The sequence below is a fragment of the Engraulis encrasicolus genome, chromosome 14, assembly GCF_034702125.1.
Source record: "Engraulis encrasicolus isolate BLACKSEA-1 chromosome 14, IST_EnEncr_1.0, whole genome shotgun sequence".
In the NCBI taxonomy this organism is placed as follows: domain Eukaryota; kingdom Metazoa; phylum Chordata; class Actinopteri; order Clupeiformes; family Engraulidae; genus Engraulis; species Engraulis encrasicolus.
In genome coordinates this window covers 44,262,454-44,286,517 of record NC_085870.1, presented here as the reverse complement: position 1 = coordinate 44,286,517, position 24,064 = coordinate 44,262,454, and the positions used below count along the sequence as shown (strand labels likewise).

The following is a 24,064-nucleotide window of genomic DNA, read 5'->3' as shown; positions in this document are numbered from 1 at the left end:
CACATCATAATGCCGCCAAAAGGAGCGAGAAAGGAGGAGGGAGGAAAACAGAACGGGACGGGAACGACCTCACCGCGCATCGATAGCCGAGCGTGCAGTCACGCTGAGCTCCGCCCATACTCCATGTGCTCTCGGTAGTCACTCCTCCCCTGCTCATCGCAAGCACGCGTATTTGCATAAAATGTGTGTCAGTAGGGCAGCGGTCTCCGCGACTCACATGCTGCATGCACATGCAGAGAGCTAGAGCGAAACATTCCAATGTCAAACCAGCCCCAACTGCCTCGCCTCTTTTCACGCTAACAGTCCGCCAATGAAAACGTGAGCGCGAATAAAGCGAGAGCTTGGGAAGTGAAAAAAAGGTGGACGCAATACTTGCTAGGGGAAGCGTGACAGAAAGGCTGAGAGGGTGTGTGCGAGTGTAATCCCTGGCATACAAAAACAAAAACAATAGAGGTTGAAAGGACAAGAGTAGTGCGACTGAGAGCTAAAGAGTAAAAGAGGGAGGGAGGGAGAGAAAAAAACGAGGGCAGAGGCAGTCACATTTCTAAAACACCTGAAAACGTGCTGGCGTGTCTGAGCATCTATTAATGGGTGTGCGCCTGCTAAACTACTTTCACATTTGCGTCTTGACAGCACTGGCACCTGTACTGCAATTCTTCGGATCGCGTTCTCTTGCCCATCAGAATACCCAACTCTTTCGTACCTGCACATCCTGTTCAGGACACCTCAGCTAAGTTAGGTATCAATTGGAGCACATATTGAAGACTTTCTGTCATACCTCCCACCTCACTTGAGGATCTTTAACAATTACGCCGTTTTCTCCGATTTGTGTTCAGTTGCGGTTTAACTTGTTCTTCACTCTCGTGCGGTTGGCACAAACCCTATGCCACAGAGTTCACTGGCTTTAGTTTCTTTGGACCCTGTTACTTTTTTCCGAGGGTATAGCGCCCATGCCTAACCTGACGCCAGCTTTTATTGATACAGAGGGACAACAAACGTTGTGTCACTTACCCTAATTTTCGAACAAGTCAAGGAATCGCCTCTACAATGGATCTCAGCCCTGCAATGGATCACAGCCCTGGTGAGTTTCATTATTGGCAAGCGTATATTCCTATTTAAACTACTATGCAATAATAACAGTCAATTAATCTGAAATTTGAATAATGTCCGTTTTAAACAGGTTTGATGTCGCTTGTCAGACACTGGTAACATTGCATCTGCATGTTTAATAGTTGGGTAGCCTATATGGACTTGTTAACGTGTTTCATACCTTAACTAGGGGCCTACTTATACAGTTTAACTGTTGTTATTAAGGATATCTAGTTAGGCCTAATACCTACGTTTTGTTAACAGTGGCATTATAATTGTGGTGGTAAGTAGCATTATCCTCCAAGTGCCCTGCCATAAGGAGAATGCAATGCGAGGCTACGCGGAAGATAATGTTTGACAGTGACAAGTAGCATATGACCTTCTCCCATTTGGCCCTATGAGTTTATTTCAAAATGTAGCACAACACATGTATAACGGAAATAGTTAGGCTACATTTTCTGGGGAATAGAATTGTTACAATGCAGCTTCGTGATAGTCTACACCGCTTGTTCGCTACCTCTGGCGAGGGGTTATCGGAGGACACGATATCCTACTCGGACTGTGACACACAACTCGGGAGGAAAGCTACTGTAACCATATGACCGAAATTACTTAGCCTGTTATGATCACATTACAATGATTGGGTCTCTTGAAGATTTCAAACTGTTTGTTTCGTTTTATTTTGAGGATGCTGTGAATTACATGTTAATAACACAGTTGCTCATCGGGTACCGCTTGTAATATCTTTGCGCTGTTTGCAGCGAGCCTGCGACTGTTCTAGCAACTTCCTGCTTTAGTGCTCATAAACAATCTCACGTGTAAACTGTAGGCGTACTTCACCACTCCTCCCTGCTCGTGTTCTTGCTAAGCACTGCGAGGGTAAAGTTTAACCATGTCCTGCACGCTTTAAAAGGGCAGACCATTACCTCAGAGTTGGTGCGCTTTACCATGGCGATGCGACATTGTTTCTTCAAGTCTGTATAAGTTAGGGGATGTGTCCTGGGAAAAAAACGCGGAAATGTTGTGAATTAGGCTACTATGTTATAGGACGTATTTTCAGAATTAGCCCGTGGGGTGTGACAAGGAGGATGTGGGACGGGTTTGGTGGGGGGCGGGCAGAAGCACTATTTTTTTAATTATTTTTTTTTTACTGTAAAGGTGTTTCCTTGGGCGCGACCTCGACACACTCTGACACAAAGTACACAAAGTCACGTTCCTAGACCGGTGACTTTTTGTTCCATAGTCTACTATCATAAACTATGTCAGGGTTAGACCCCCCGACACGTGTGGCAAGCCAATGTCAATGACTGTACAGCCTACTCCAACGTGCAGGAAACTGTCTGGTTTGAAGTATGCCTATTAGTTCAATTGTAGGTTAACACACATTGTTGTTGTCATGCTCATTGAAGAAAATGACTTGGCACATCCAGATAACACATAGATACCAAGCCTTTGCCCCATATCTATTACACTCGTGCATCTCATCAAAATGGTTGGTGGCACGAGGTTACCCCATAATATTTTGAAATAGTATAGGTCAAAAACTGCAGTAAATTTTAGCCTATGCGCAGGGATAAAGGCAGTCTACACACTGTGTAGTCTACATAGTCAGTACGTTTGCTACACAGGCTACTACTTAATGTAGGGCCTATAGTCTTACAATAACGATCTGTGAACTAAAGTAGGCTACAGTTCATTTCTTTCCCAACTCCCTAGTCCTTAGGCCTACCTGCGAATGCAATTAGTCACTCAGATTGCATTCAAACACCCAGACTCAACATGACAGTCTTGACCATGAACTAGCCTAATATAAGGAGAAAGTACATACATCTCTGAAAGACACTCTTAAATGAAGGCACATTCAGAGACAGAAGACAGTGCCCCACGTCTGGTACCCATGGTCTATCACATGTGTGGCACTGGTCACTATGACAAATATAGGTGGCCCACAAGCCAAACGTTGGTGACCCCAAACTCTTGGCCAAAGTGCCAATGCCTGACCTACATGTTTCAAGATGTGACATTATATCTGAGATCCTCACACCATTACAGCTTCAAGAGGAGTGAGATGCTGGGGGGAAACAAGGCAAGCAGGGTGGTAGAACTGCAGTAAGGGGGAAGACATAAACATGGCCAGGGAGAAGTTCACACGTGCATACCCATTTTCTATTTTCGTCCATCCTCCCGGTTTCCGCTGTGCCTAGGGACTGTTTTCGCATGGCAACAGACCCGATAACACTGGGCACGAAATTCTGAGCGCTCCTCCCGACTGCCCATCTTCTTTGCCGTCTCGAGTCTCCCTCACGTGGATAAGCTCCAAGAGCCACGTGCCGCGCGTGATTTCCCATGCACACACCCCCTCTATTCGCCCTCCCCGTTTCTATTGCTCATTCTCTCTCCCTCGTTGGTATTCTGGGGAGACGGGTGTTGATTCAGCCAGCGGCAGGAGATTGGTCAGTAGGTCATGGGTTTTATAGAGTCGAATTACGCGATTCCTTCTCTACAGCCAAGAGATGACAGTTTATCTTAGATAGCGAACTTTTCCGCGGCTGCATTCGGAACTCATGTATGAAGAACATGAAAAGCAAATAGGAAGAGAATATAACGTCGTCAGAGCTCAATCAAAAATATCTTGTTCATTTCACCGAAGTCAAGTCTTCCGTGCGCCACTGCACAAGCGCCAACCATTTTATCTATTGACGTTTAAAGTTGTCAAGCAGGCAAACGAAAACGCAAGTGTATCCTTAATCACACATTAATGGTGTTAAGATAATGAAATGCACCACCCACACGATGAAAATTCAGGCGTGAAGTCGTGATGTACAAATTAAAGACCAAGGGGTGTCAGGAAATGACAAAGATGCATGATGATCTTAATTACACCATGGTAGATGTCTCATTTAATAGGCTACTACAGCAGTTGGTTGTTCAAGCGTAATACTTCAAGACAAAGTGCCCCTGACCTACATTTCCAGTTTCATTGTGTAGCCTACGCTTCTGCCAAACGACATTGGCATTCTTCAGCATCCTTGAGGAGGAAAAGAATAGCCTGCCTCACATTAGGATGCACCTTTGATCTAGGCTATTGAATCAATTTTAGCCTAGATACCGGTCGTTTGGTCTATGGAATGGGAGTCGTCACACAAATTGGACTTAAGCAGCCCATGAATTTTAATTGAAATCAGATGACCAGACTGACACAGAGCCACACTCGTATCTCTTAAGTTATCTTTCTTGGTGCGTTCCCACAATAAGCTCAGTAGCCTGCCTAGCTGTAGTGTATAGAATGGCACTTGTTTATTCAAAGGGATGTGTAATTTTGATATCATATTTATTGATTTGTCCATTCAAGGGTGAAATTGTGCTTGAACCCATTACCACTGAGTTTTGATTTTTAATGCGGTCAACATAGCTCTGTGGCAAACATCGACATGATACACTGGCATGCACCTGCACTGCGAATATTGTGATTGGCTAAATATACAATAACGAATAATGGAAGATGAATGATGAACATAATCCACTGCAGTGAATATAGAACAAGGTGACTTGGGAACTGATTCAGATTTTTCTACCTGGCCTTCCAATACTGTGACAATATGTATACTTTAATTGTGTGTGTGTGTGTGTGTGTGTGTGTGTGTGTGTGTGTGTGTGTGTGTGTGTGTGTGTGTGTGTGTGTGTGTGTGTGTGTGTGTGTGTGTGTGTGTGTGTAAGGTTGACGTGGGGGTTGTTTATAGTGGAGGGGGGAGAAGACACTGAGGAGCAGGGGGAGCGCTCACGTTGTCAGACTGCCCTCTGGTCATTGTCAGATTAGAGTTTGCACGGGTAGACTCGAGCCAGCCATGAGCCACGCATGTTGCACGCACGCACGCGCACACACATACACACACACACACATACACACAGCCTTTTCTGCTGACTGCTGCCACCAACTGACCCCAATCTTTGCCTGACTAGAGAGTAGAAGGCAGAAGAACTCATCCATACAGACACACACACACACACACACACACACACACAAAATATCAACAATCACGACATTCACAGCAAGAGACCATTGTGTGCCGTCAGCCATTCAGCCAAACAGCCAAAGTGTGTTTGGATATAGAAAATGTTTCTATTGAAAACATTTATGGCATTTTGTGGGGAATTGTTGGAAACTGTGACTGTGTTAACGACTGGTATTTTCAGAAACATTGAGATTACCCACCCATTCACGTTCCGTTCCACTGTTGCTTTCAAGCAACTGTGCTGACAGCACAGCACGCGCGAACCATGAAGGTGGTGACCAGTGCATGACTGACTGCCTCAATGTTGTCAACTGATAAAGATAGAAGAGTGACAAACGGTTCATGCACACTGCAGCCACCCATGTGCCAAGAATTTCACATGACTGGCTGGTCTGACGTACATGGTTTAGGGGTGCTGCAGTTGAAGTGGTAGCTATAGGTTCTTCTGATTCCAGATCTGTAGACAGTGGTTCACATCAGGACTTGACATTGGCACCTGCCAACCGGCCAAATGTTGGTAAAACTGAGATGTAGTTAGTTATAATTATAATTCCATCCTCAGTAGGCACTTTGGCAAGTACGGTATATATATTTTTGTCTTACTTCTCAGTTTGGGTAGGGATATCTATTCATGAAGGAAGCTATGCTATAGCTAAGCTATGCCGAGAAGTTCATGTCATGCCCCCAGGTTCCTTCCTATATGCGAGACCCTTTTGTGGCGCTGGCCATGGTGCTGAAGTGGTAGTGATAATTGGGGCTTTACATTACAAACCACAAGCAATTAACCCTCTCATGCAGAGCCTCTACTGGCTTGTTGTGGCCAAAATCTTCTTCTATCAGTCTTCTAACTTGCTTAAGACTCTTGGCAATGTCATAGCAATGGTAGTATGATGTTGAGTTTTTTTCTGCTAACACTGACTTGCTATTGGTGATCCCATCTGCACCAAAAAGCTACAATGGCTTCAATCCATTTAATTAATTGAGCCAGTGTAATATAGCAGTGTAATATTGCCGTTTATGTCTGAAATTCACTAGTAGTTGCATAGGCCAGAATGCCAATGGCTTGGTCTTTCTTTATCGTAATAATAATGGTGTATTTATTGATTCCTGACCAAGAGGGGATAGGTCCAATAAAATTCACACAAATGTTGCTGACAGGGAATTTGCACATGGAGCAGGTTAATAACATACAACGTGGGAGATCAGTATCTGTATGTCAGCAAATATACGTATACGTTTGAAGTGTGATATTGTAATAAAGGGCCCTAATATGCTGTGCGCCTCCCCCCGAGAGCGACAATAAACAAGAGAGGACTGTAACAGCCACCTCCCTTTAATGGGTTATTAAGAAACAGGCCTGCGAGATTGATTATAAGGCTGCTACAACCCAGAATTCAATAAAGGGTAAAAGATCAATACTACCCTCCCCCTTTGTGGAGCTGTAGAAAGACTTGTTATTGGTAATATTTTCTTTCACATGGGCGTGGAGGAAAAAGAGGGGAAAGCAAGAAAGAGAGTAAATGGTCTTCTGTCATGATGTGCTTCCAGGAACAGCCTTGTAGCCTCAGAGGCAGGACAAGGGTCTTCATCAAGACTCTGTAAGGCTACTGTGCGAGGAGCTTAAGGACTGTTTGACTCAGACGAAGTGATGTGTATATGAGGAAGATGGTGGTGGTGTGTGTGTGTGTGCACGAGTGTAATGAAAGCCCATGTCTTTGTATGTATTTGCAGGTTGGGGGAAGGTATGGATGGGAGATGTGAGTCGAGAGAGAGAGAGAGAGAGAGAGAGAGCGCAGTGCAGCAGCACACCAGCAGTGCAGTGTAGTTCAGTGCAGTGTAGAGAGAAATACATGTCAGACTTGCCACACGCTAACATGATGAGTGACCCAAAATGCACTGCAGTCACTGACACGTGCTGCCTGAAGAATTACAAACACACTTCAGCTTAACAGGGATCAGCGCACGTGTCTGTGAGGGGCAGGCAGACACACACAGCATAGGCACTCAGACAGACGCCCACTGTTGCTTTCAGCATGAGAGCATTGTCAAGGTCCTGCACACATGCACACACGAGACACACACACTCGCTCACATGGGCCATACATTCTAGACACACATGCATGGCGCAGAGAGAGAGAGAGAGAGAGAGAGAGAGAGAGAGAGAGAGAGAGAGAGAGAGAGAGAGAGAGAGAGAGAGACCACTGAGTGTAAACAAAACTGGCCCAATCTAATCTTAAATCAAATGTAATGTTGCTGGTGGTCCTACAAATGTGTTGCCTATGCCAATGATAAGAGCCAAATAACTATGTAATAACTATGTCTGCACTACACACCTTAAAATGCTAAAAGTAGTATACATACAATATTGCCCAAATCTTTTCATTTTTAAATGGCATAGTAGCAGAGTGAGAGGTTGTCAATGAGTAGCCAGTCACATTTTTATAACTTTTGCCTGCCGTTTATAGAGTAGGGTTACAAACGAGACAAAACAAAAACGTATGTTGAGTAAACGTGACCGCTCACGTTCTTGCTCGCCCACTCAGTTTCCGGTGACTCAGTCCGAATGCCAAAGTGTATACACATACACTCAACACACGGTATCCGACTCCCCCCTCCGGATGCTTTTTTAAAAGCCCTTTTTCAAACGTGATCAGCAAAGCGGGCTGCATGTGTGTGTGTGTGTGTGGGCGTGGGTGTGTGTGCGCGCGCGCGTTTTTTAAAATACTGCGGCTGTTGTCTACACGGGACTGCGGAAAGCGCCTTGTGAGCTGGGGCGTTAACTGTGTTAGGAGTCCATGTGAGGCGGCGGTCAGGTGGCTGGCAGTTTTGGAGCGAGTTCTAGGCGCGCCGCCAGGGGAAGCGGGGGCTCACAGAGCAGAGTAATCGAGGCGGCAGCTGGCTCGGCTCCGCGTACACGTGAGCCTGTCGCTCTGCTCTCACACAACACATGAGCAGATCAGAGAGGCGCGCGGGCACAGAGGGGAGAGGAGGGGGAAGAGAAAAAAGGGGCGGGAATGAGGCGAGTAAACACATGGGATGCGTGTAATAATAAGGGATTTCCGAGATTCCAAGTTTCCAAGTTGTTTTTGAACAGTTTGTTCTTGCAGTAGTAAAATAGGTGGGACTGAAAGGCAAGAACCTGTTACAATAGTAGGACAGTGGCAACATAGAAAACCGTAATGTCCTCATGTGTGTCTGTATGCCAGTTTGTTCAGACAGTAGGTTACCCTTGAAGATTAGAAATGTAGTGTCTTAGAAGCACACATCAGCAGAGTATAAACTCAGCCATTACCCAGTCTAGACTGCCACCCACATATCCTATTCATGATGGTATGCATGTGAAACCCCCTAATATGATACTCTACCCGTCAAGGTCACATTACTTGATTTGACACAACAGGAAATTTGAAGGCAAACACCATAGCCTGCTCAGTAGAAAGGGGCTGGATTAGTCACTCCCACTCACAGATGTGCTGTGAGTGTTGTAGTTCAAGCAGGGGCATACCATAATGCCCTTGGTTTATCACTATGTTTATGTTTGTCACGTGTGCAGTGCACCCAGCCCTCTCAGCCACGTCTGTGTGGACAGCACAGTCATAATTGCACGTGCATGACAATGAACTGCTGGTTCACAATGTAGTTATACATGTCCAGTCCTCCAGTCTGCTCTGTTGGATGTTCAAACACACACTAGAGGAGGCTATGTACTGTAGGCCCTATTTGTGAAAGAACCCTCCACATCCTTGCCCCACTTTTGAGCAATGTTTTGTATTAAATCTCAATATTGGTAAAGATGATATAGGCCTATCTGCTGCACCTATTATCCTTTGTTATTATCACTGTTGCTAAGATGTAGTTTATATAAAAAACACCTCTTCCATTTGATCACAGGTCAGATAGAGTTTCTACTCTAGAAGGTCATGGATCCATGAAATTGGGGTCACAAGGTCAGCCCAGGGGGATGGCAAGTCAGGACACCTCCCAGGGCCCTACACTGATTGAGGGTCCTCATAACACACAATGATCAATGTCATTGTTATTGGAGTAACCTTATATTATAATATGTCTTGAAGTACTAACAATCTACTGGCCCTTCCACCTAGCTACTTCAGTAGCTTTATTCCAACGCTATGTACTGTAAGCCTGTCTGTTTCGGGTATCAACTAAATCAGCTGATTCCATTTGCCACAAATCTTCCACAGTCAAGCCACTCTTTACTGTATATGTCCCCCTCGGACCTGAATAATAACCTCTGGTCTTCCCCCATTTTCTCTGTGTCCCTCTCTCTCAGGTGGAAGTGTAATTCTCTATGCGGGATCTACTGGCAGTGCCAGTCCCAGCCCTGGCAGCCCCTCCAGTGGGTACCAGACCCAGTCACCCTCCTCCCAGTCCCAGCCATCCTCCCCAGAGGACTTCTCCTTCACTGAGATCGGGCCCCTGAAGCAGAGGGCTGGAGTGGGCTGTGGCACTGGATCTTCCAACCACAACAACAATGGCTCCCACAACGCTGGCACTGGCAGCACCGGTGGCCCCAACATGGGCAGCTCAGCCACCCCTTCCAATGCCAGGCTTGTTTTCCAGTTCCCAGAGGTCAATGGCGCCTCTGTTGCCGCGGCAGTGACCCCAACCATGGCCTCCGGAGGTCAGGGGTCCTACTCTCACCCAATGGTCGCCAAGAGACCATGTGGCTTCACTGGAACTTTTACAAGTAAGTGGGAATCTTGTAAAATTCCAAAGAAGAATTCCAGTGGCAAACTTCTTCAAATAACCAGGTGCTGGGAGTTTGCAACATGGAATTCATTAAAAAAAAGTCAAAGCCATTCTACCACACTGGAATCAGTAATTGATTAGGACAGAGATTTATTGAACAGTTCCCATCTGTTGGTTCTGTTCTGGAATTGGGTCCATTGTGTTGTCACTACTTTGACTTTTCTATGAAAAGGACTTTGAAAAATATAATTAAAACGAATTATTTAGGCCATCGTCAGGAGCTCAGCCGGGAAAATAACTCTTGTCTATCTATCTCTCTCTCTCTCCTTTTTGTTTTGTCTTTGCTAGAAACTGGAGGAATGGTGCTCCTCTGTAAAGTGTGTGGTGACATTGCATCAGGATTTCACTACGGTGTCCATGCATGTGAAGGCTGCAAGGTAAGGAGAAAAGGCAGACAGCAAAAGAGCACAAGTGCAAGACACACACTCAACCATTGCCAGATATACAAAACAAACATTGCACATGTTCTATCTGTCTCTCTCTCTCTCTCTGCCTCTTTCTCTCTCTCTCTCTGGCAATACCAAGTCATATTTCCAAAGCATTACATCTTTCTCTCTCTCTCTCTCTCTCTCTCTCTCTCTCTCTCTCTCTCTCTCTCTCTCTCTCTCTCTCTCTCTCTCTATGTTCTCTTTCTTTCTTTCTTTCTTTCTTTCTTTCTTTCTTTCTTTCTCTCTCTCTCTCTCTCTCTCTCTCTCTCTCTCTCTCTCTCTGCCTGTCCATCTTTTTCTTTCTCGCTCCTATCTAAGCAATATTTGCTCTCTGTGTTTGCCTGCCGCAGGGGTTTTTCCGGCGCAGCATCCAGCAGAACATCCACTACAAGATGTGTGTGAAAAACGAGAACTGCCTGATCATGCGCATGAACCGCAACCGCTGCCAGCACTGCCGCTTCAAGAAGTGCCTGTCTGTAGGCATGTCCAGAGATGGTGAGAGCAAGCACACACACCTACACACCTACACCTACACACACACACACACACACACGCACACACACACACACACACACACTCACACACACACAGTGTTGCAGAGTTAATGAAATGCACAGAGAGTATAGTCAGTGTCAAATTAGACTGCCTTTGTGTTGGATTAACACGGTAAGGTATACTGACATAGAAAAATCATATTACACTACACATCATTCCACATACGCCACCATCCTTGGTGACTTCAGGATCGTGTTGTGTTTCCCAAGCAGTCCTACTCTGATCCAGACGGTGGTTTCCATTTCCTGCGACATTGTTGCTCTATTGAATTTGGCTGACAGTCGATCTCCGCGGACTTAAGCATTAGCCGGGGAAAATACCATCAACAATTACCGACTCATACATCAGTGTCAGATGGATTTCAGTTTGATTGCGTTTGGTAGCATCAGTATCGTTGTTGTCTGTGTTTGTTTGTTCTCGCAAAGTGGTCCAAATGGATTAGCTGGAAATCGTCCACTGCCCTCCTTGCTGTGCTTTTAAGCAGCGCAGAGAGAGCACAGGAAGCACGATGGTACTGCAGTGCAGCTACGTTATGAAAGCGTTATGAATTTCACTGCATTCATAACTTTATAATATTTATACGTAGAGGTCAGAGGCCTTTTTTTTCATAGTCGCGCTTTGGATAGTCTTCGTAAGACAGTTCCTCAGATGCTGAGGAAGGACACAGCGCAGGTGACTATGGGTAGCAGCAGCTAAACCAGGACACAGGGAGAGGAATCTTTTGTCATCTAGTGACCTGATTCACAACAAGCCTCCACAGTTCCTCTTTTCTTCACTCCACCATCCTCTCCAGTCTGTTTTCTCCTCATCCTCTCTCTCTCTCTCTCTCTCTCTCTCTCTCTCTCTCTCTCTCTCTCTCTCTCTCTCTCTCTCTCTCTCTCTCTCTCTCTCTCTCTCCCCATCTCTCTGCTCCCCCCTTATCTTTTTTCTCTCATATTGTCTCTTCTTGTACCCATTCTATTTTCCTTCCTCCCCACTCCTCTGTTCTCTCGCTCCTACACCCACACCACCACCCTCCACCTTCCACCCTCCGCCCACCACCCCCTCAGTCGTTCCTCTCTCTCCGCTTGCCAATAGACAGTGATTTATTGCAGTAGGAGCCTGGAAGTCCCACAAGTCATCATTCACATTGAAAACTGCAGTGAAACACGGTTTATTTTGGGAAATGGGGACACTGGGCACCTGATCATCCAGCCCTCGCCTTTCACTTAAACACACACTCTATCTCTCTCTTCCCTCCCTCTCTCCTCTCTCTCCTCTCTCTCTTTCAATCTCTCTCCCTCTCCCTCTCTACCCTCCAGCTTTCTCTCTCTCTCTCTCTCTCTCTCTCTCTCTCTCTCTCTCTCTCTCTCTCTCTCTCTCTAGTGTTCCACCATGCATCAGCCAATTAATTAAAATACCCTCCCAGTTCCTGTCTCAACTGTGATACAGTAAAAAGCTGATTTCCGATACAAATCTGTGCTGCCGTGTTAACCATTAATAGCCTATGAGTACTGCCGCACGATGCTGCCATCCTTTCTAGCTCAGCGCGCATAGAGCTTCGCTACATCTGCAGTGTCCCTCTAGGACACAATAAGTCTCCAGGGATTGGCGCAAACTAGGTGATAATAAATCATATTTTCCTTCCAGAAGCCAGCACACATATTTGGGTGACCTATAAAAGCGGCAAGAAAAAGCGTCGGACAATGTCATTCATCATTTTTTTTCTCTCCGTCGCGCAATACATGTGGCCCTGTTTCTCTTCACCCTGTTCTATTTGTGCTGGAATGTGCCTTTCATTTTTTGCACAAAGCTATTCTGGAAGCTTCCGTTCCGTATTATGATTATACGGCACTGCGTCATTGGCAGCCATGAGAAGTGATGATGTATAGAGGAATGCAGCAAACACCATTGAGGTCATGTATTTGGTCCTCACACAGCACAGCAGAAATGAAAATGAGAATGTTAACCCAAACATTGCACAGCTCCTGGAGGATGCGGTTGAGCATTACCAGGGAATATGGCATCAATGTTTATAATCACTAACAAAGTGTGATTCAAGTCCCAGTTAATGTAACAGAACAATTTCAGGTGTGCTGACTTCAAGTGTGTGGACTTCTCTTGACCAGAACTGTACTGTATATAACCCCTACTATAAAGTATGTAATAGGCTGCTTTAAATTCCATATATTCGAATACAAACCAGTGGTAACAGTCTAATCCACACATACCTGGACCTTAATGTTTATTTATAACCGGTGCCCATCATTAAAATGGCAGCCAGTACCTGCCGAGTTCCATGTAACAAAATGTAACTCTGCTGCAGTCTGTGACACCTGGTTAATGGCCTAGGTTGTCCCTCTCTCTGGGCAGCCAACGCCAGAAGGTATCTGTTCTGGGGCTGACACTAACCATGGAGCAGTGCAGAAACGAATACGAAGCCCTCTGAAAGAGAGAAAAAAAAGAATAGAGAAAAAAAAGCGTCACCTCCGATTGCCCTGTCTTCCACCCCTCTACCTTTCTCCCTCAACCCCTCATTATCTCTCCTTTTCCCTCCCCGGCACTCTCCTTTTAACCCTTTCCCCCGTCTCAGCAGAGCAGTCAGTCCATCCCTCATCCTGTCACTCAGTCAGTCACTCAGCCAGCCTCCGCGCCACTCGGCTCTGCACACTGACATCACACCACCTCCACACCACACCGCCTCACCCACTGACCCAGTTTCAGAGACGAGGGAGGAGGAGGAGGAGGAGGAGGTGGGAGAGAGAGAGAGAGAGAGAGAGAGAGAGAGAGAGAGAGAGAGAGAGAGAGAGAGAGGAGAGAGTTAGAGAGAGAGAGAGAGAGAGAGAAAGGAGAAGATCTATGCAGGGAAGCAAACAAAAAAGGATAGGGCTATCTGAGGGGGGATATCTCTAGTTATGTATGCAGTGTGAGTGAGTGTGTGTGTGTGTGTGGGGGGGGGGGATGTGCCTGTGTGTGTGTGTGTATATAAAATGTACATACACCCCTGTGGTGTAAGGTGATGGAGGATGTGTATGTGTGTGTGTGTGCACGTGCGTGTGAAACACCCCAAAAGCTCGGAGCTATAAATAGCTCTACCCATCGACATCGAGGATTGTAGGGGGAAGGGTAGGAAGGTAAGAGATGAGATGAGAGAGGCAGAGGCTGATAGTGGAGAGAGAGAGAGAGAGAGAGAGAAAGAGAAAGAGAAAGAGAAAGAGATGAGTGTGATGTGAGGGGAGTTGAATTTGGCTTGCAGGCATAGACATACTGTATAAAGAGTATGTATGTAGGATGTGCATACTGTATATCTAGGGGGTAGAGAAACAGAACAATGAGAACGAGGAGGTGGAAGGAGAGGGGGAGGGAGGGAGCAGACCAGAAAGGGCTTTCACCATACACATACTGTATATAGCCTATGTATATATGTGTAGTACATGTATGTCTATGGCTTTCACACACAGACAAGAGAGGATGTTCACCATAGACATATACAGTGTATGTATATATTTATAGCTTATGTACTATATATATATGCATATAGTATATGTGTATATATATGGGTGTTAATACCGTATATGTCTATGGCTTTCAGCACTCTGCCCCCTCCTAAAGCCCGCCAGGCAAAAGCCAAGTCAGTCTCGAGTCGAGCCGAGCCAAGGCTCCGGAGTCACTCGTGCTGCCTGCTGGATCCGCCTGACCTACTTCCTCCCTGATTACATTCTCTCAGACTTCCAGAGAAGAACTCTCTCTCTCTCTCTCTTTTTCCCCCCTTACATTGATCGCCTTAGTTTCAGAGTCTCGTGGGCCAAAGCTCCCGAAGTATTGAATCATCTTCTGTTGGTTATGGCCCTCCTGGAAGTGGATGTTTATGACATTGGTGCACCAGGAGGAGCTGTCAAGATGCTCCAAATCGATGTGAGGAGCAAATCATTCGAAGTTGTTGTTTAACGATCCGGTTAGTGCCAGAGAAGGGCTAGCTAGCGGAATGGAAAAGATTAAGAAAGCGGAGAACTGATTTGCTCAACGGTCTGGCATTCTGGTTGATTCATAGTCCACAGTGTTGGGCAAGACGAGCCTGTATTGATTGAATAATGTGGGTCAGCCAGAATCTTCTTTATACAGTCATTGATTTACTCACAAAAGTGTTCCTATCTCTCTCTCTCTCTCTCACACACACACACACACACACACACACACACACACACACACACACACACACAAACTCTCTCTCTTTCTTTATCTCTCTCTCACACAAACACACACTCTCTCTCTCTATCTTATCTCTCTCTCTCTCTTCCGCTCTGTCATCTAATACCTGTGTGCTTTCTCCCATATCTTTTGTCCCTCCTCAGCTGTGCGTTTCGGCCGCATTCCTAAGCGGGAGAAGCAGAGGCTGTTGGACGAGATGCAGAGCTACATGAACAGCCTGAACGAGGCCTCCCCGCCCTCCTGCATGGAGATTGACAGCTCCCCCCCACCTGCCGAGAACCCGCCCAGCCCGGCCGAGAGCCAATCGCCGGAGGAGGCCATCGGCGCCATCTCGCAGGCGTACCGCAACATCTTCGAGGAGAAACCCGATGTCAAGCCCATCATCAACCACAATAACAACAACAACAACCTGAACAACAGCATCAACGCCAGTCCAGCGAGGTTCCATGGCAACAGCCAATCACAGGACAGTAACCACCCCCACTCCCACCAACAACAGCAGCAGAGCTTCCATTGCCAACAACCCACAACGACGTCCACTAGCTACCACCACCACCAGGCCCCTTCCCCGGCTCGCTGCCCTGTCACTCACCGGGATAGCAACGGCATGCTTGACAACAGCCGCTACAATAGCCACCAAGAGTCATCCAATCAGGGCCAGTCACAATCACAGTGTCCCGTCTCTCACAACTACCTGACCAATCAAAACAGCCGCCCCACCACCACCACGACCAATGGGGAGGCACAGACACAGGGGGCCACTACCTGTCCGTTCCGATTGGGAGGAGGAGCCAAAGTGCTGGTAAGTGTGTGTGCTCGGTGTGTTTGTGTGTGTGTGGGGGGGGATTATGTGCATGCATGTCTGCATAGCAGGGGAATACCAAAAATAACTGAAACCAGCAAAAAAATACATTTCCCACAATGCCCCCTCACCTTTGACACTTCTTGTGTGCCCCTCTTCCAGGCTTGTCCCCTGAACGCTAGCCCCGTGTCCCCGGCGGGCCGCTCCAGTCAGCAGGTGTGGGAGGCCTTCTCCCAGTGCTTCACTCCCGCTGTCAAGGAGGTGGTCGAGTTTGCCAAGAGCATACCAGGCTTCCAGGCTCTCAGCCAACACGACCAGGTCATGCTGCTGAAAGCAGGCACTTTCCAGGTAGGTTATAATGTGTGTATAATAATAGTGTGTGTGTGTGTGTGTGTGTGTGTGTGTGTGTGTGTGTGTGTGTGTGTGTGTGTGTGTGTGTGTGTGTGTGTGTGTGTGTGTGTGTGTGTGTGTGCGTGCGCATGTGTGTGTGTGTGTGTGTGTCTATTAAACTGGTCACAGTCAGCAGATTTAGCTTCTTTTCATCCGTGATGACATTCCTAACGGTCTTGTTCATTTCTGCTCTGTCAGGTTCTGATGGTGCGCTTCAGCTCGCTGTTCAACGCCAAGGAGCAAACGGTGACCTTCCTGAACGGGCAGACGTACCCTCTGGCGTCCCTGCGCGCCATGGGCATGGGATCTCTGCTCGGATCTATGTTCGAGTTCAGCGAGAAGCTCTCCTCCATGGGCCTGGAGCCGGACGAGATGGCACTCTTTATGGCCGTTGTACTGCTGTCTGCAGGTAATTATATTATATTATATTATATTATATTATATTATATTATATTATATTATATTATATTATATTATATTATATACAGCCTCTCATGTCTGTGAGAATGCTCATTCAGACATTCGCTAAAGCAGAGTAGAGTAACATTTATTAATCCCGGAGGAAATTAAGGAATTTAGGAAGGAAATTAAGCAGGCTGTAAGCAGCTGGACTTGAATTCTTCTTTGATTTGAAAATATATTTAACTCCTCATCCAACAAGGACCTGATATCCAGAACAGATGAAGCCTCTTCTACGAGGAGCGACTTTTAAACTCAACCAAAAGCCCAGTCCAATAACAATATAGTTGACTCTCATCTAATCTAATTCATATTTCTGTATGTCCGACAGATTGGTCATATTAGAGAATACAATAGCTATGTGGAAGTGTGGAAAGTGGAAATGCACTTGGAAGAATGACAATAAATGGAACACAATCTCAGACACGTCCTAGACTAATAATAACAAACGTGTATTTTATTGTCAAAAATCTATGTAATAAGTGTTAGCACAGATGGCTAAAATTGTGACACCAATGTGCAGTTACACCTTACCCACTGTAAACCTAACGGTATCCTTCCTGTGTGTGTTCTGGCAGATCGTGCGGGCATCGCGGACATGATGGCGGTGGAACAGCTGCAGGAGGGCCTAATTGGTGCTCTGCGGGCGCTCGTCACCCGCCGTCGCCCCGACGACAGCTCAATCTTCTCCAAGCTCCTCCTCCGGCTGCCCGACCTGCGCACGCTCAACACGCTGCACTCCGACAAGCTTCTGGCCTTCCGCATTGACTCTTAAACTAGCCACTGACGCCAGTAGATCTACCAACAAGATCTACCAACTCCTCATACACACACACACACAATGACCTTGAGCACAATACGGACCAATTACACCCTGAACACACACAAAGGAACACACATAAGCTAACCGAAGTCCTCAAGAAGGACTTGAGGTTTGGAGGCTTTGGGGAACCAAGGCTGGTCCATGCAGGTGCTAAAACTTGCCCTTCCAAACTCGTGTTGAGTTGAACTCTTTATATAGGCTGTAGCAGCATCTTCTCATCGAACATTTTGAGTGGTTGTACATTTTTGCGATCCCACTCACAACGATGACTGTACAGAACAGTGACTGGACACCTTTGATATGAACAATAGCGATGGACTTGTGGAACTTCATTGAAAAAAAACAAAACAGGGGCATTCTTCAGAGAAAACGCCTTCACAAGCACCTTATATCACTCCACACACAGAGACACTCGATATGAGCCAAGGATGGCCCTGGGCATCAACCACATTGACGGACATGAAGAGACAGTCTTCTCATGCATATTCTAACACATGGGATGGATGGAGGGACTTTGGGAGAGGAAAGAGACTGATGTATCTATTTTTATAAATGCATACTTAGAGAGATAGAAAGAGGGGCGTGAATGCGAGACAAAAGACAGCAGAGCGCTTCTGTTGCCCTTGGCTGTCTTTTTACTTGTACTGTTTCAGTTTAATGAGACATTTTGTTCAGTGTGTAAATGAGCGAAAGAAGATGACTGAAATATATCGTCAATGTGCAATGCGTATATTATCAGAATCTATTTTTTTGGCGGGCTGGGGTATAGAAATGGTTCCTCTTTTTTTTTTTAAAGGGGATGTATATTATAGTTTGGAACGAGGCAATGAAGACCTCTCTCCATGCTGCAAATGACTGATTGTCCAAACAGTTCCGAACACATACGATGCAGTGTGTTTATATCAGACCCTCACCTCAATGACTTGTTTCATCCTTCCTGTTTGTATGATTTTCATGGCACATACAGTATGCATAGGCACCATGCAAAAAACTGCGATAGGCAAGACATTTATCCTTCTGTTTCTTTAACAGCAACCCCCCCTCTCTCTCACACACGCACACACACACACACACACACACACACACACATACACACACTCACACACACGCACACACACACCTTTATCCACCAAGGTAGTATCTCAAAGGTACTGTATGTATTACACACAAGCCCTCGGGATCCACACGCTCTTCATGCACCAATGCTCTAATGAATTCCTCCAACGATTGTACCAAACACACTTGCAGTCGACCATTTTCTTCCCAATGCAGTTTACAGCCCGTCCGAGGCTCCTTCAGATAACCAATTGCTTATTATTCCACGTTATCACCATGAAACCATGCATTGAAACCGTTTTACGAAAGCAGTTTTGTAATGGGCACACAATATAATATCTTCACAGCCTTTGAAAATATGATTAAATTATATGAATATATAATAAATATGTGAGTAAATGCTTTATATGAGAAACGTCAGTCATCTTTTTCTGTGGTTAAATTTGGGAGCCATGAGCAACGTTTGTCTATACCAATGGAGGAGGGATGTATTGCCATTCCTCTGGGGTTTACTGTTCTTGTTAATGTTGTATATATTGTAAAATTGTGGACCTAAATACCACTCCGAGAAACAGAGAGACATAAGAAGAGTTGTTTAGCTCTGCAATTCATTTGCAGAGCAGAGGAAAATAAAGGGCTTTTTAATGTGGGCAGAAAAGTGTTTTTTCTGCCTGATAGAGAAAGGGGTGATATGGGGTTGGGATAATTGGTGAACACGTAATTTTACACACACACACACACACACACACACACTGACAGCCAATAACACGCCCCTGAAAAAAAACAAACAACAAACAACCCAATTGTGTATATTTTGTAAATGTTCTCTGTTTACTCTTCTTCCGTAGAAATTATATTAAAAATGAGATTATCCATCACGTTAACATTATGTCTGTCTCAATTGCTCTTCTGTCTTGGTGCTTCTGTGTCACTCCAAACCCATAGCATCTGTACATGTTTGCAGTGTTGAATTTAACACCCACTATGTTGATTCTACTTCTCTAAGTGTTTAATTAACATTGCAAAACATGCTGTGCGGAGCATGGGGCAGGCAGGCAAATGCCACGGATGGAGACTAGTCGGTAGCCTAGCAACAGCAGCAGCAGTATGGTATACCATGGCATTCATAAGACATCAGGACATTACATATGGGACATTGCAGCACCACGATAAGGGGAACACTCGGTTGTTGAGGTGATCGATGGAGTGTCCCCGTTTCACGAGATGTGTGTGTGTGTGTGTGTGTGTGTGTGTGTGTGTGTGTGTGTGTATCCCACCATTTTTATCCATCACCATAGGCAGAATCCAGAATTAGACCACAGAAAGTTAAAATAAAAAGAGCATCAGTGGCCGATTTTCCTCTACTGCAGAATGGCGACGCCTCTTGTTCTCTTGAAAGAGAAAAAAAGACAACCAGAGGTTGTTCAGTGACATGCACTGCTCATCTCACAGCCCTTCTCATAATCATGATTAGGGCCTCTGACAGCTTTTGGTGGGCCCAGGGCAAAGTCATTTGAAAGGGCCCCTGATCCAGTACATAAAATGTAATGAGGACTCAATTTTGGGCGCCCTCTCTCCCTGGGCCCGGGACAACTGACCCCTTTGCCTCCCCTGTCGGCTTCCCTGATCGTGATTCTTCTGGTGGAGGAAGTGATGACAGAGGTTACATTTATCGATGATGAGAAAAGTAAACTGGGTGATGTGGCTCAGTGGACTACGGTGGCAGCCCATCTGAGGACCTGGGTCTGAGTCCGGCCTGAGGAAATCTCTTGACCACTCATTTTCTGTCTCACTCTCTTGCTGTCCAAAGGAGCCGATGAAAAAATATATATTAATTAATAAAAAGTAAAATGAGAACTGAGTGACAGTTGACAAATATAAGACATTCCTGTAATGGCAGGTGGAGATTAAGTAGTGTGTGTGTATGAGAGAGAGAGAGAGAGAGAGAGAGAGAGAGAGAGAGAGAGAGAGAGAGAGAGAGAGAGAGAGAGAGAGAGAGAGAGAGAGAGCATGCGCAAGGGGCACGTGCACATACAGTATGTGTGTGCGTGCATGCGGGCAGGGCATGCATGCACATGTGAATTCCTGTGTGTGCGCATATGGAGGTGTGTGTGAGGTTTGAGAGTTCATGTGCCTGTGTGTGAGTAGGCTATACTTTATCCACCCAAGCATTATGTTGTCAGCACCATATGGACATCTATATTACAAATCCTCTTCACACAATGCAGAATTTTAGGGCATGCATGTATTATCGCAGAACATTTACAATGACCATAGATGGCTGTCACTATTATTCTCTGTTCTGTATTGTTTCTACAGAGTCAACAAAGAATATTTAGCCTACTGACTCATTAATCAGCATCGCCTCATTAATTAATGAAAATAATCTGTGTGTTCCCAACAATGATATCAGTATAATAATTGATATATGTCAATATCTCAATCTGTAATAGGTTAATCATTGCGAGAACAGGGGAAACTTTATTCACCAAGGATTTCCACACACTGAGGTGCGGTCTTTCCTTCACTGTGTGACTCATCAGAGTCGTGCCAGACCAGGACAAACTTTAAGTTCTCCCTAACATACTGAATCATGTCCATTGTCTTTCATATTGTAGCACACGTGTACACGTGTACACGTGTGTGTGTGTGTGTGTGTGTGTGTGTGTGTGTGTGTGTGTGTGTGTGTGTGTGTGTGTGTGTGTGTGTGTGTGTGTGTGTGTTCGATGAATGAACAGTAGGGCTGCCTCAGTTCACGACTCTGGTAAATATTTGAACAGAAGTAGTAAGTTATTTATTGTGAGATTGCTCGACAATGTCAACACGCCTAGATCCTGGCCACAACTTCCAGCAATCACTCCCCCATATTGTTTTATTATCCCTCGATACATGTTTGTCATGGATTTATAACAGAGTGTGAATGTTTCCTTCTGTCCATAAAGTACAGAAAGGCCCGCACCCTGGACAGGGTTTATGGGTGAGACTGTCAGGACAGCTGAATAACATGTTAACAACTTCTCGGAAATCTTCATTATTATTCACCATAGTCCATTGTTTGGTTTCCACTGAGCAACCTGGCAGAGTATGATGCTAGAGACCTCTCTGATCAATGAAGGCCTTTGTGGTCAGATGGCTCTCTGGTTTTAATAGTGGATGTGCAGTCAGCTGCTCCGGCCAAGCCCTTTTCCAATTAATTATTCACTGCCAAACAGAGCCACAGAGCTGGAGTCGGTTTTCAACTCTTGGACCCATGGCGCACTACCCTGTCACGCGTCTCTAAATGCTGATGTTAGAGCACCCTCTGCTGGTTGTACATTTGTCATCACAACATCAAAATAATTTCACTACAGTAAAGAGCAGCACCCTCTGCTGGTAGTAGTTTTCATCACAACATCAAAACAATTTCACTCCAGTAACAGGCAGTATTTTTTCCGTCACTGTAACTGCAGCAATCAGGGGCCAATGACAGTTTTGGACAGGCCCAGGACAGAGACAACTGAAACATCTGAATGAAAGATGAACTGTACTGTTTTGGACACTGAAGAGATAGAAAATAGGCTCTACTGCAGAAACAGGGAGGACAATGTTGAAACGTCATGGGATCAACAATTGAAAGTTTGAGCTTGTGGTCTGCAGCCAAGTCTGAACACTCATGAGACAAACAAGGCCACAGACCAGGTCTGCAGAGCTTCACTGAGACCAACATGAGCGGTTTGATTTATTGCCATCTGGGTCCATAAACAGACAAACGGACTGAAAAAAAGCTTTTACCCAACAGTGCACTTAATTATACCAAAGTATAGTTTTATACATACAACATGAATAGTGTTGCCACCTATGCCAGTTTTCCTTAATTGTCCTGGATGTTAATGGTCTGTATGGGAAATAAATATTCTTCTCTGAACATTGAAAGAAGGATGCCATTATGTACAGGCAAAAAGGCTGATTGACTTTGAAATGTCCCGTTTTTTTTTGTCAGACAAAGCCACGCTAAGCATGAATGTGGATGTGCATGGCTGTGATATGTGTGAGTGGGTGTGTGAGGTTAGAAATTTTCATGTATTTGGGTATGTGGATGTGTGTGTTTGGGATACATGCAGCTTTTTGAGTGCTTGAGTGCTATCTTAAGGACTGCTCACTAATTACAATGGTAAATACAAAATATTCTATATTCTACATTCCATATTCTACAGTATATCATATACAGTAGTACAGGCCAAAAGTGTGGACTGTTCAGGGAGGGCAGTAAAATTGTGCATGAACACATGTTTAATTATGTGCTTAACAAACAAATGAAAATATTCAAAAAAATAAATATATATATTTTAAAAATATAAAAAAAATGCCAAACAGTGACGTCAACGCAGCAAACCTGAGGGCTTCACACGTTTCAACAAGCTTATTTTTCTGTCTATTTTCAAGTGAAAACACCCAGTCAGTCAAATCAATCTTAATTGATACAGGCAATACAAGACACATTTTATTGATCTGATAATGGATCACTTGGTCAAACATAGTGGTACAAAAACTAAAAGTAAAAGTGAAAAACCGTGCCACAGATTCCCTCCAACACAGGTTTGACCTCTCAAAGTAACTGGCTGTGACTCAATGTCAGATCAAGAAAATGTCTGTAAAATGCTTGTATTGGCAAGTGTTTAAAACTAGGTTTTAGGTATCAAAACTCTAGTTCTACAATTCTAGTGAGTCATTGGAGGACTTTAACATTCAATTAAGATTGACATGACTGACTGGGCATTTTTACTTGAAAATAGACAAAAAATAAGCTTATTGAAATATGTGGGGCCATCAATTGTGCCGTGTTGACATCCGGTGGATAGACAGCTGACATTGCTGTTGGACAACAGCTAGAATTATGTTTTTGGTGAGCCCATAATTCTACATGTGTTCATGCACAGTTTTGATGCCCTCCATGAAAATACACACTGAAAATCTAAGAAAATAAAGAGAATGCCTAAATGAGAAGGTGAGTCCACACTTTTGGCCTGTAGTGTATATCCTAACACACTGGATATTTGGGAGCATGCCACTGCCTGGGAATTATGAAAAAGGAAAACTGGGGAATCTGGAGCAGGACAAAAAAAAAAAGATGTTCTGACAAATATCGGATATGCTTATATCTACCAAAGATGGATCACCTTGGATGCTGAATTAGCCAAGGCGGAGCCAGAGTAATACATCACTGGCACTTCTTGGGCGGGCATGGGACTAGCTGTCTGAAGATGATAGAAAAACAGCAAAATGACATAGAGTAGCCTGCACTCAGCCAGATTTGCCTATCTTGGTCAATTAAGCCTCTCCTCGGATCCATTGAGTAAATGAAAACATAATTTTAGTAGGCCTACTGTGCACTGCCTTGGGGCATTCCAAACAAATGATTTAGCAACTACCCCAAGATAAATTTACTGACAGTCCCTTAAGGCCTTGATAGAGGGATTTTAAAATGGCATAATCCTAGCAAGACGTCCCACAT

The 24,064-nt window shown here is 45.0% G+C and overlaps 1 protein-coding gene across 1 annotated transcript; it reads left to right on the top strand.

The window, feature by feature from the left end:
- Nucleotides 1–246: 246 nt before the first annotated feature.
- On the top strand, nucleotides 247–19,451 carry LOC134462692 (nuclear receptor subfamily 1 group D member 1-like). The gene is made up of 8 exons (XM_063215837.1): nucleotides 247–1,081; nucleotides 9,394–9,810; nucleotides 10,161–10,249; nucleotides 10,651–10,795; nucleotides 15,187–15,845; nucleotides 16,008–16,193; nucleotides 16,434–16,644; nucleotides 17,273–19,451. The coding sequence occupies exons 1-8, from the start codon at nucleotides 1,048–1,050 to the stop codon at nucleotides 17,467–17,469; spliced, it is 1,938 nt and encodes a 645-aa protein (XP_063071907.1). The 5' UTR covers nucleotides 247–1,047; the 3' UTR covers nucleotides 17,470–19,451.
- The last annotated feature ends 4,613 nt before the right edge of the window (nucleotides 19,452–24,064 follow it).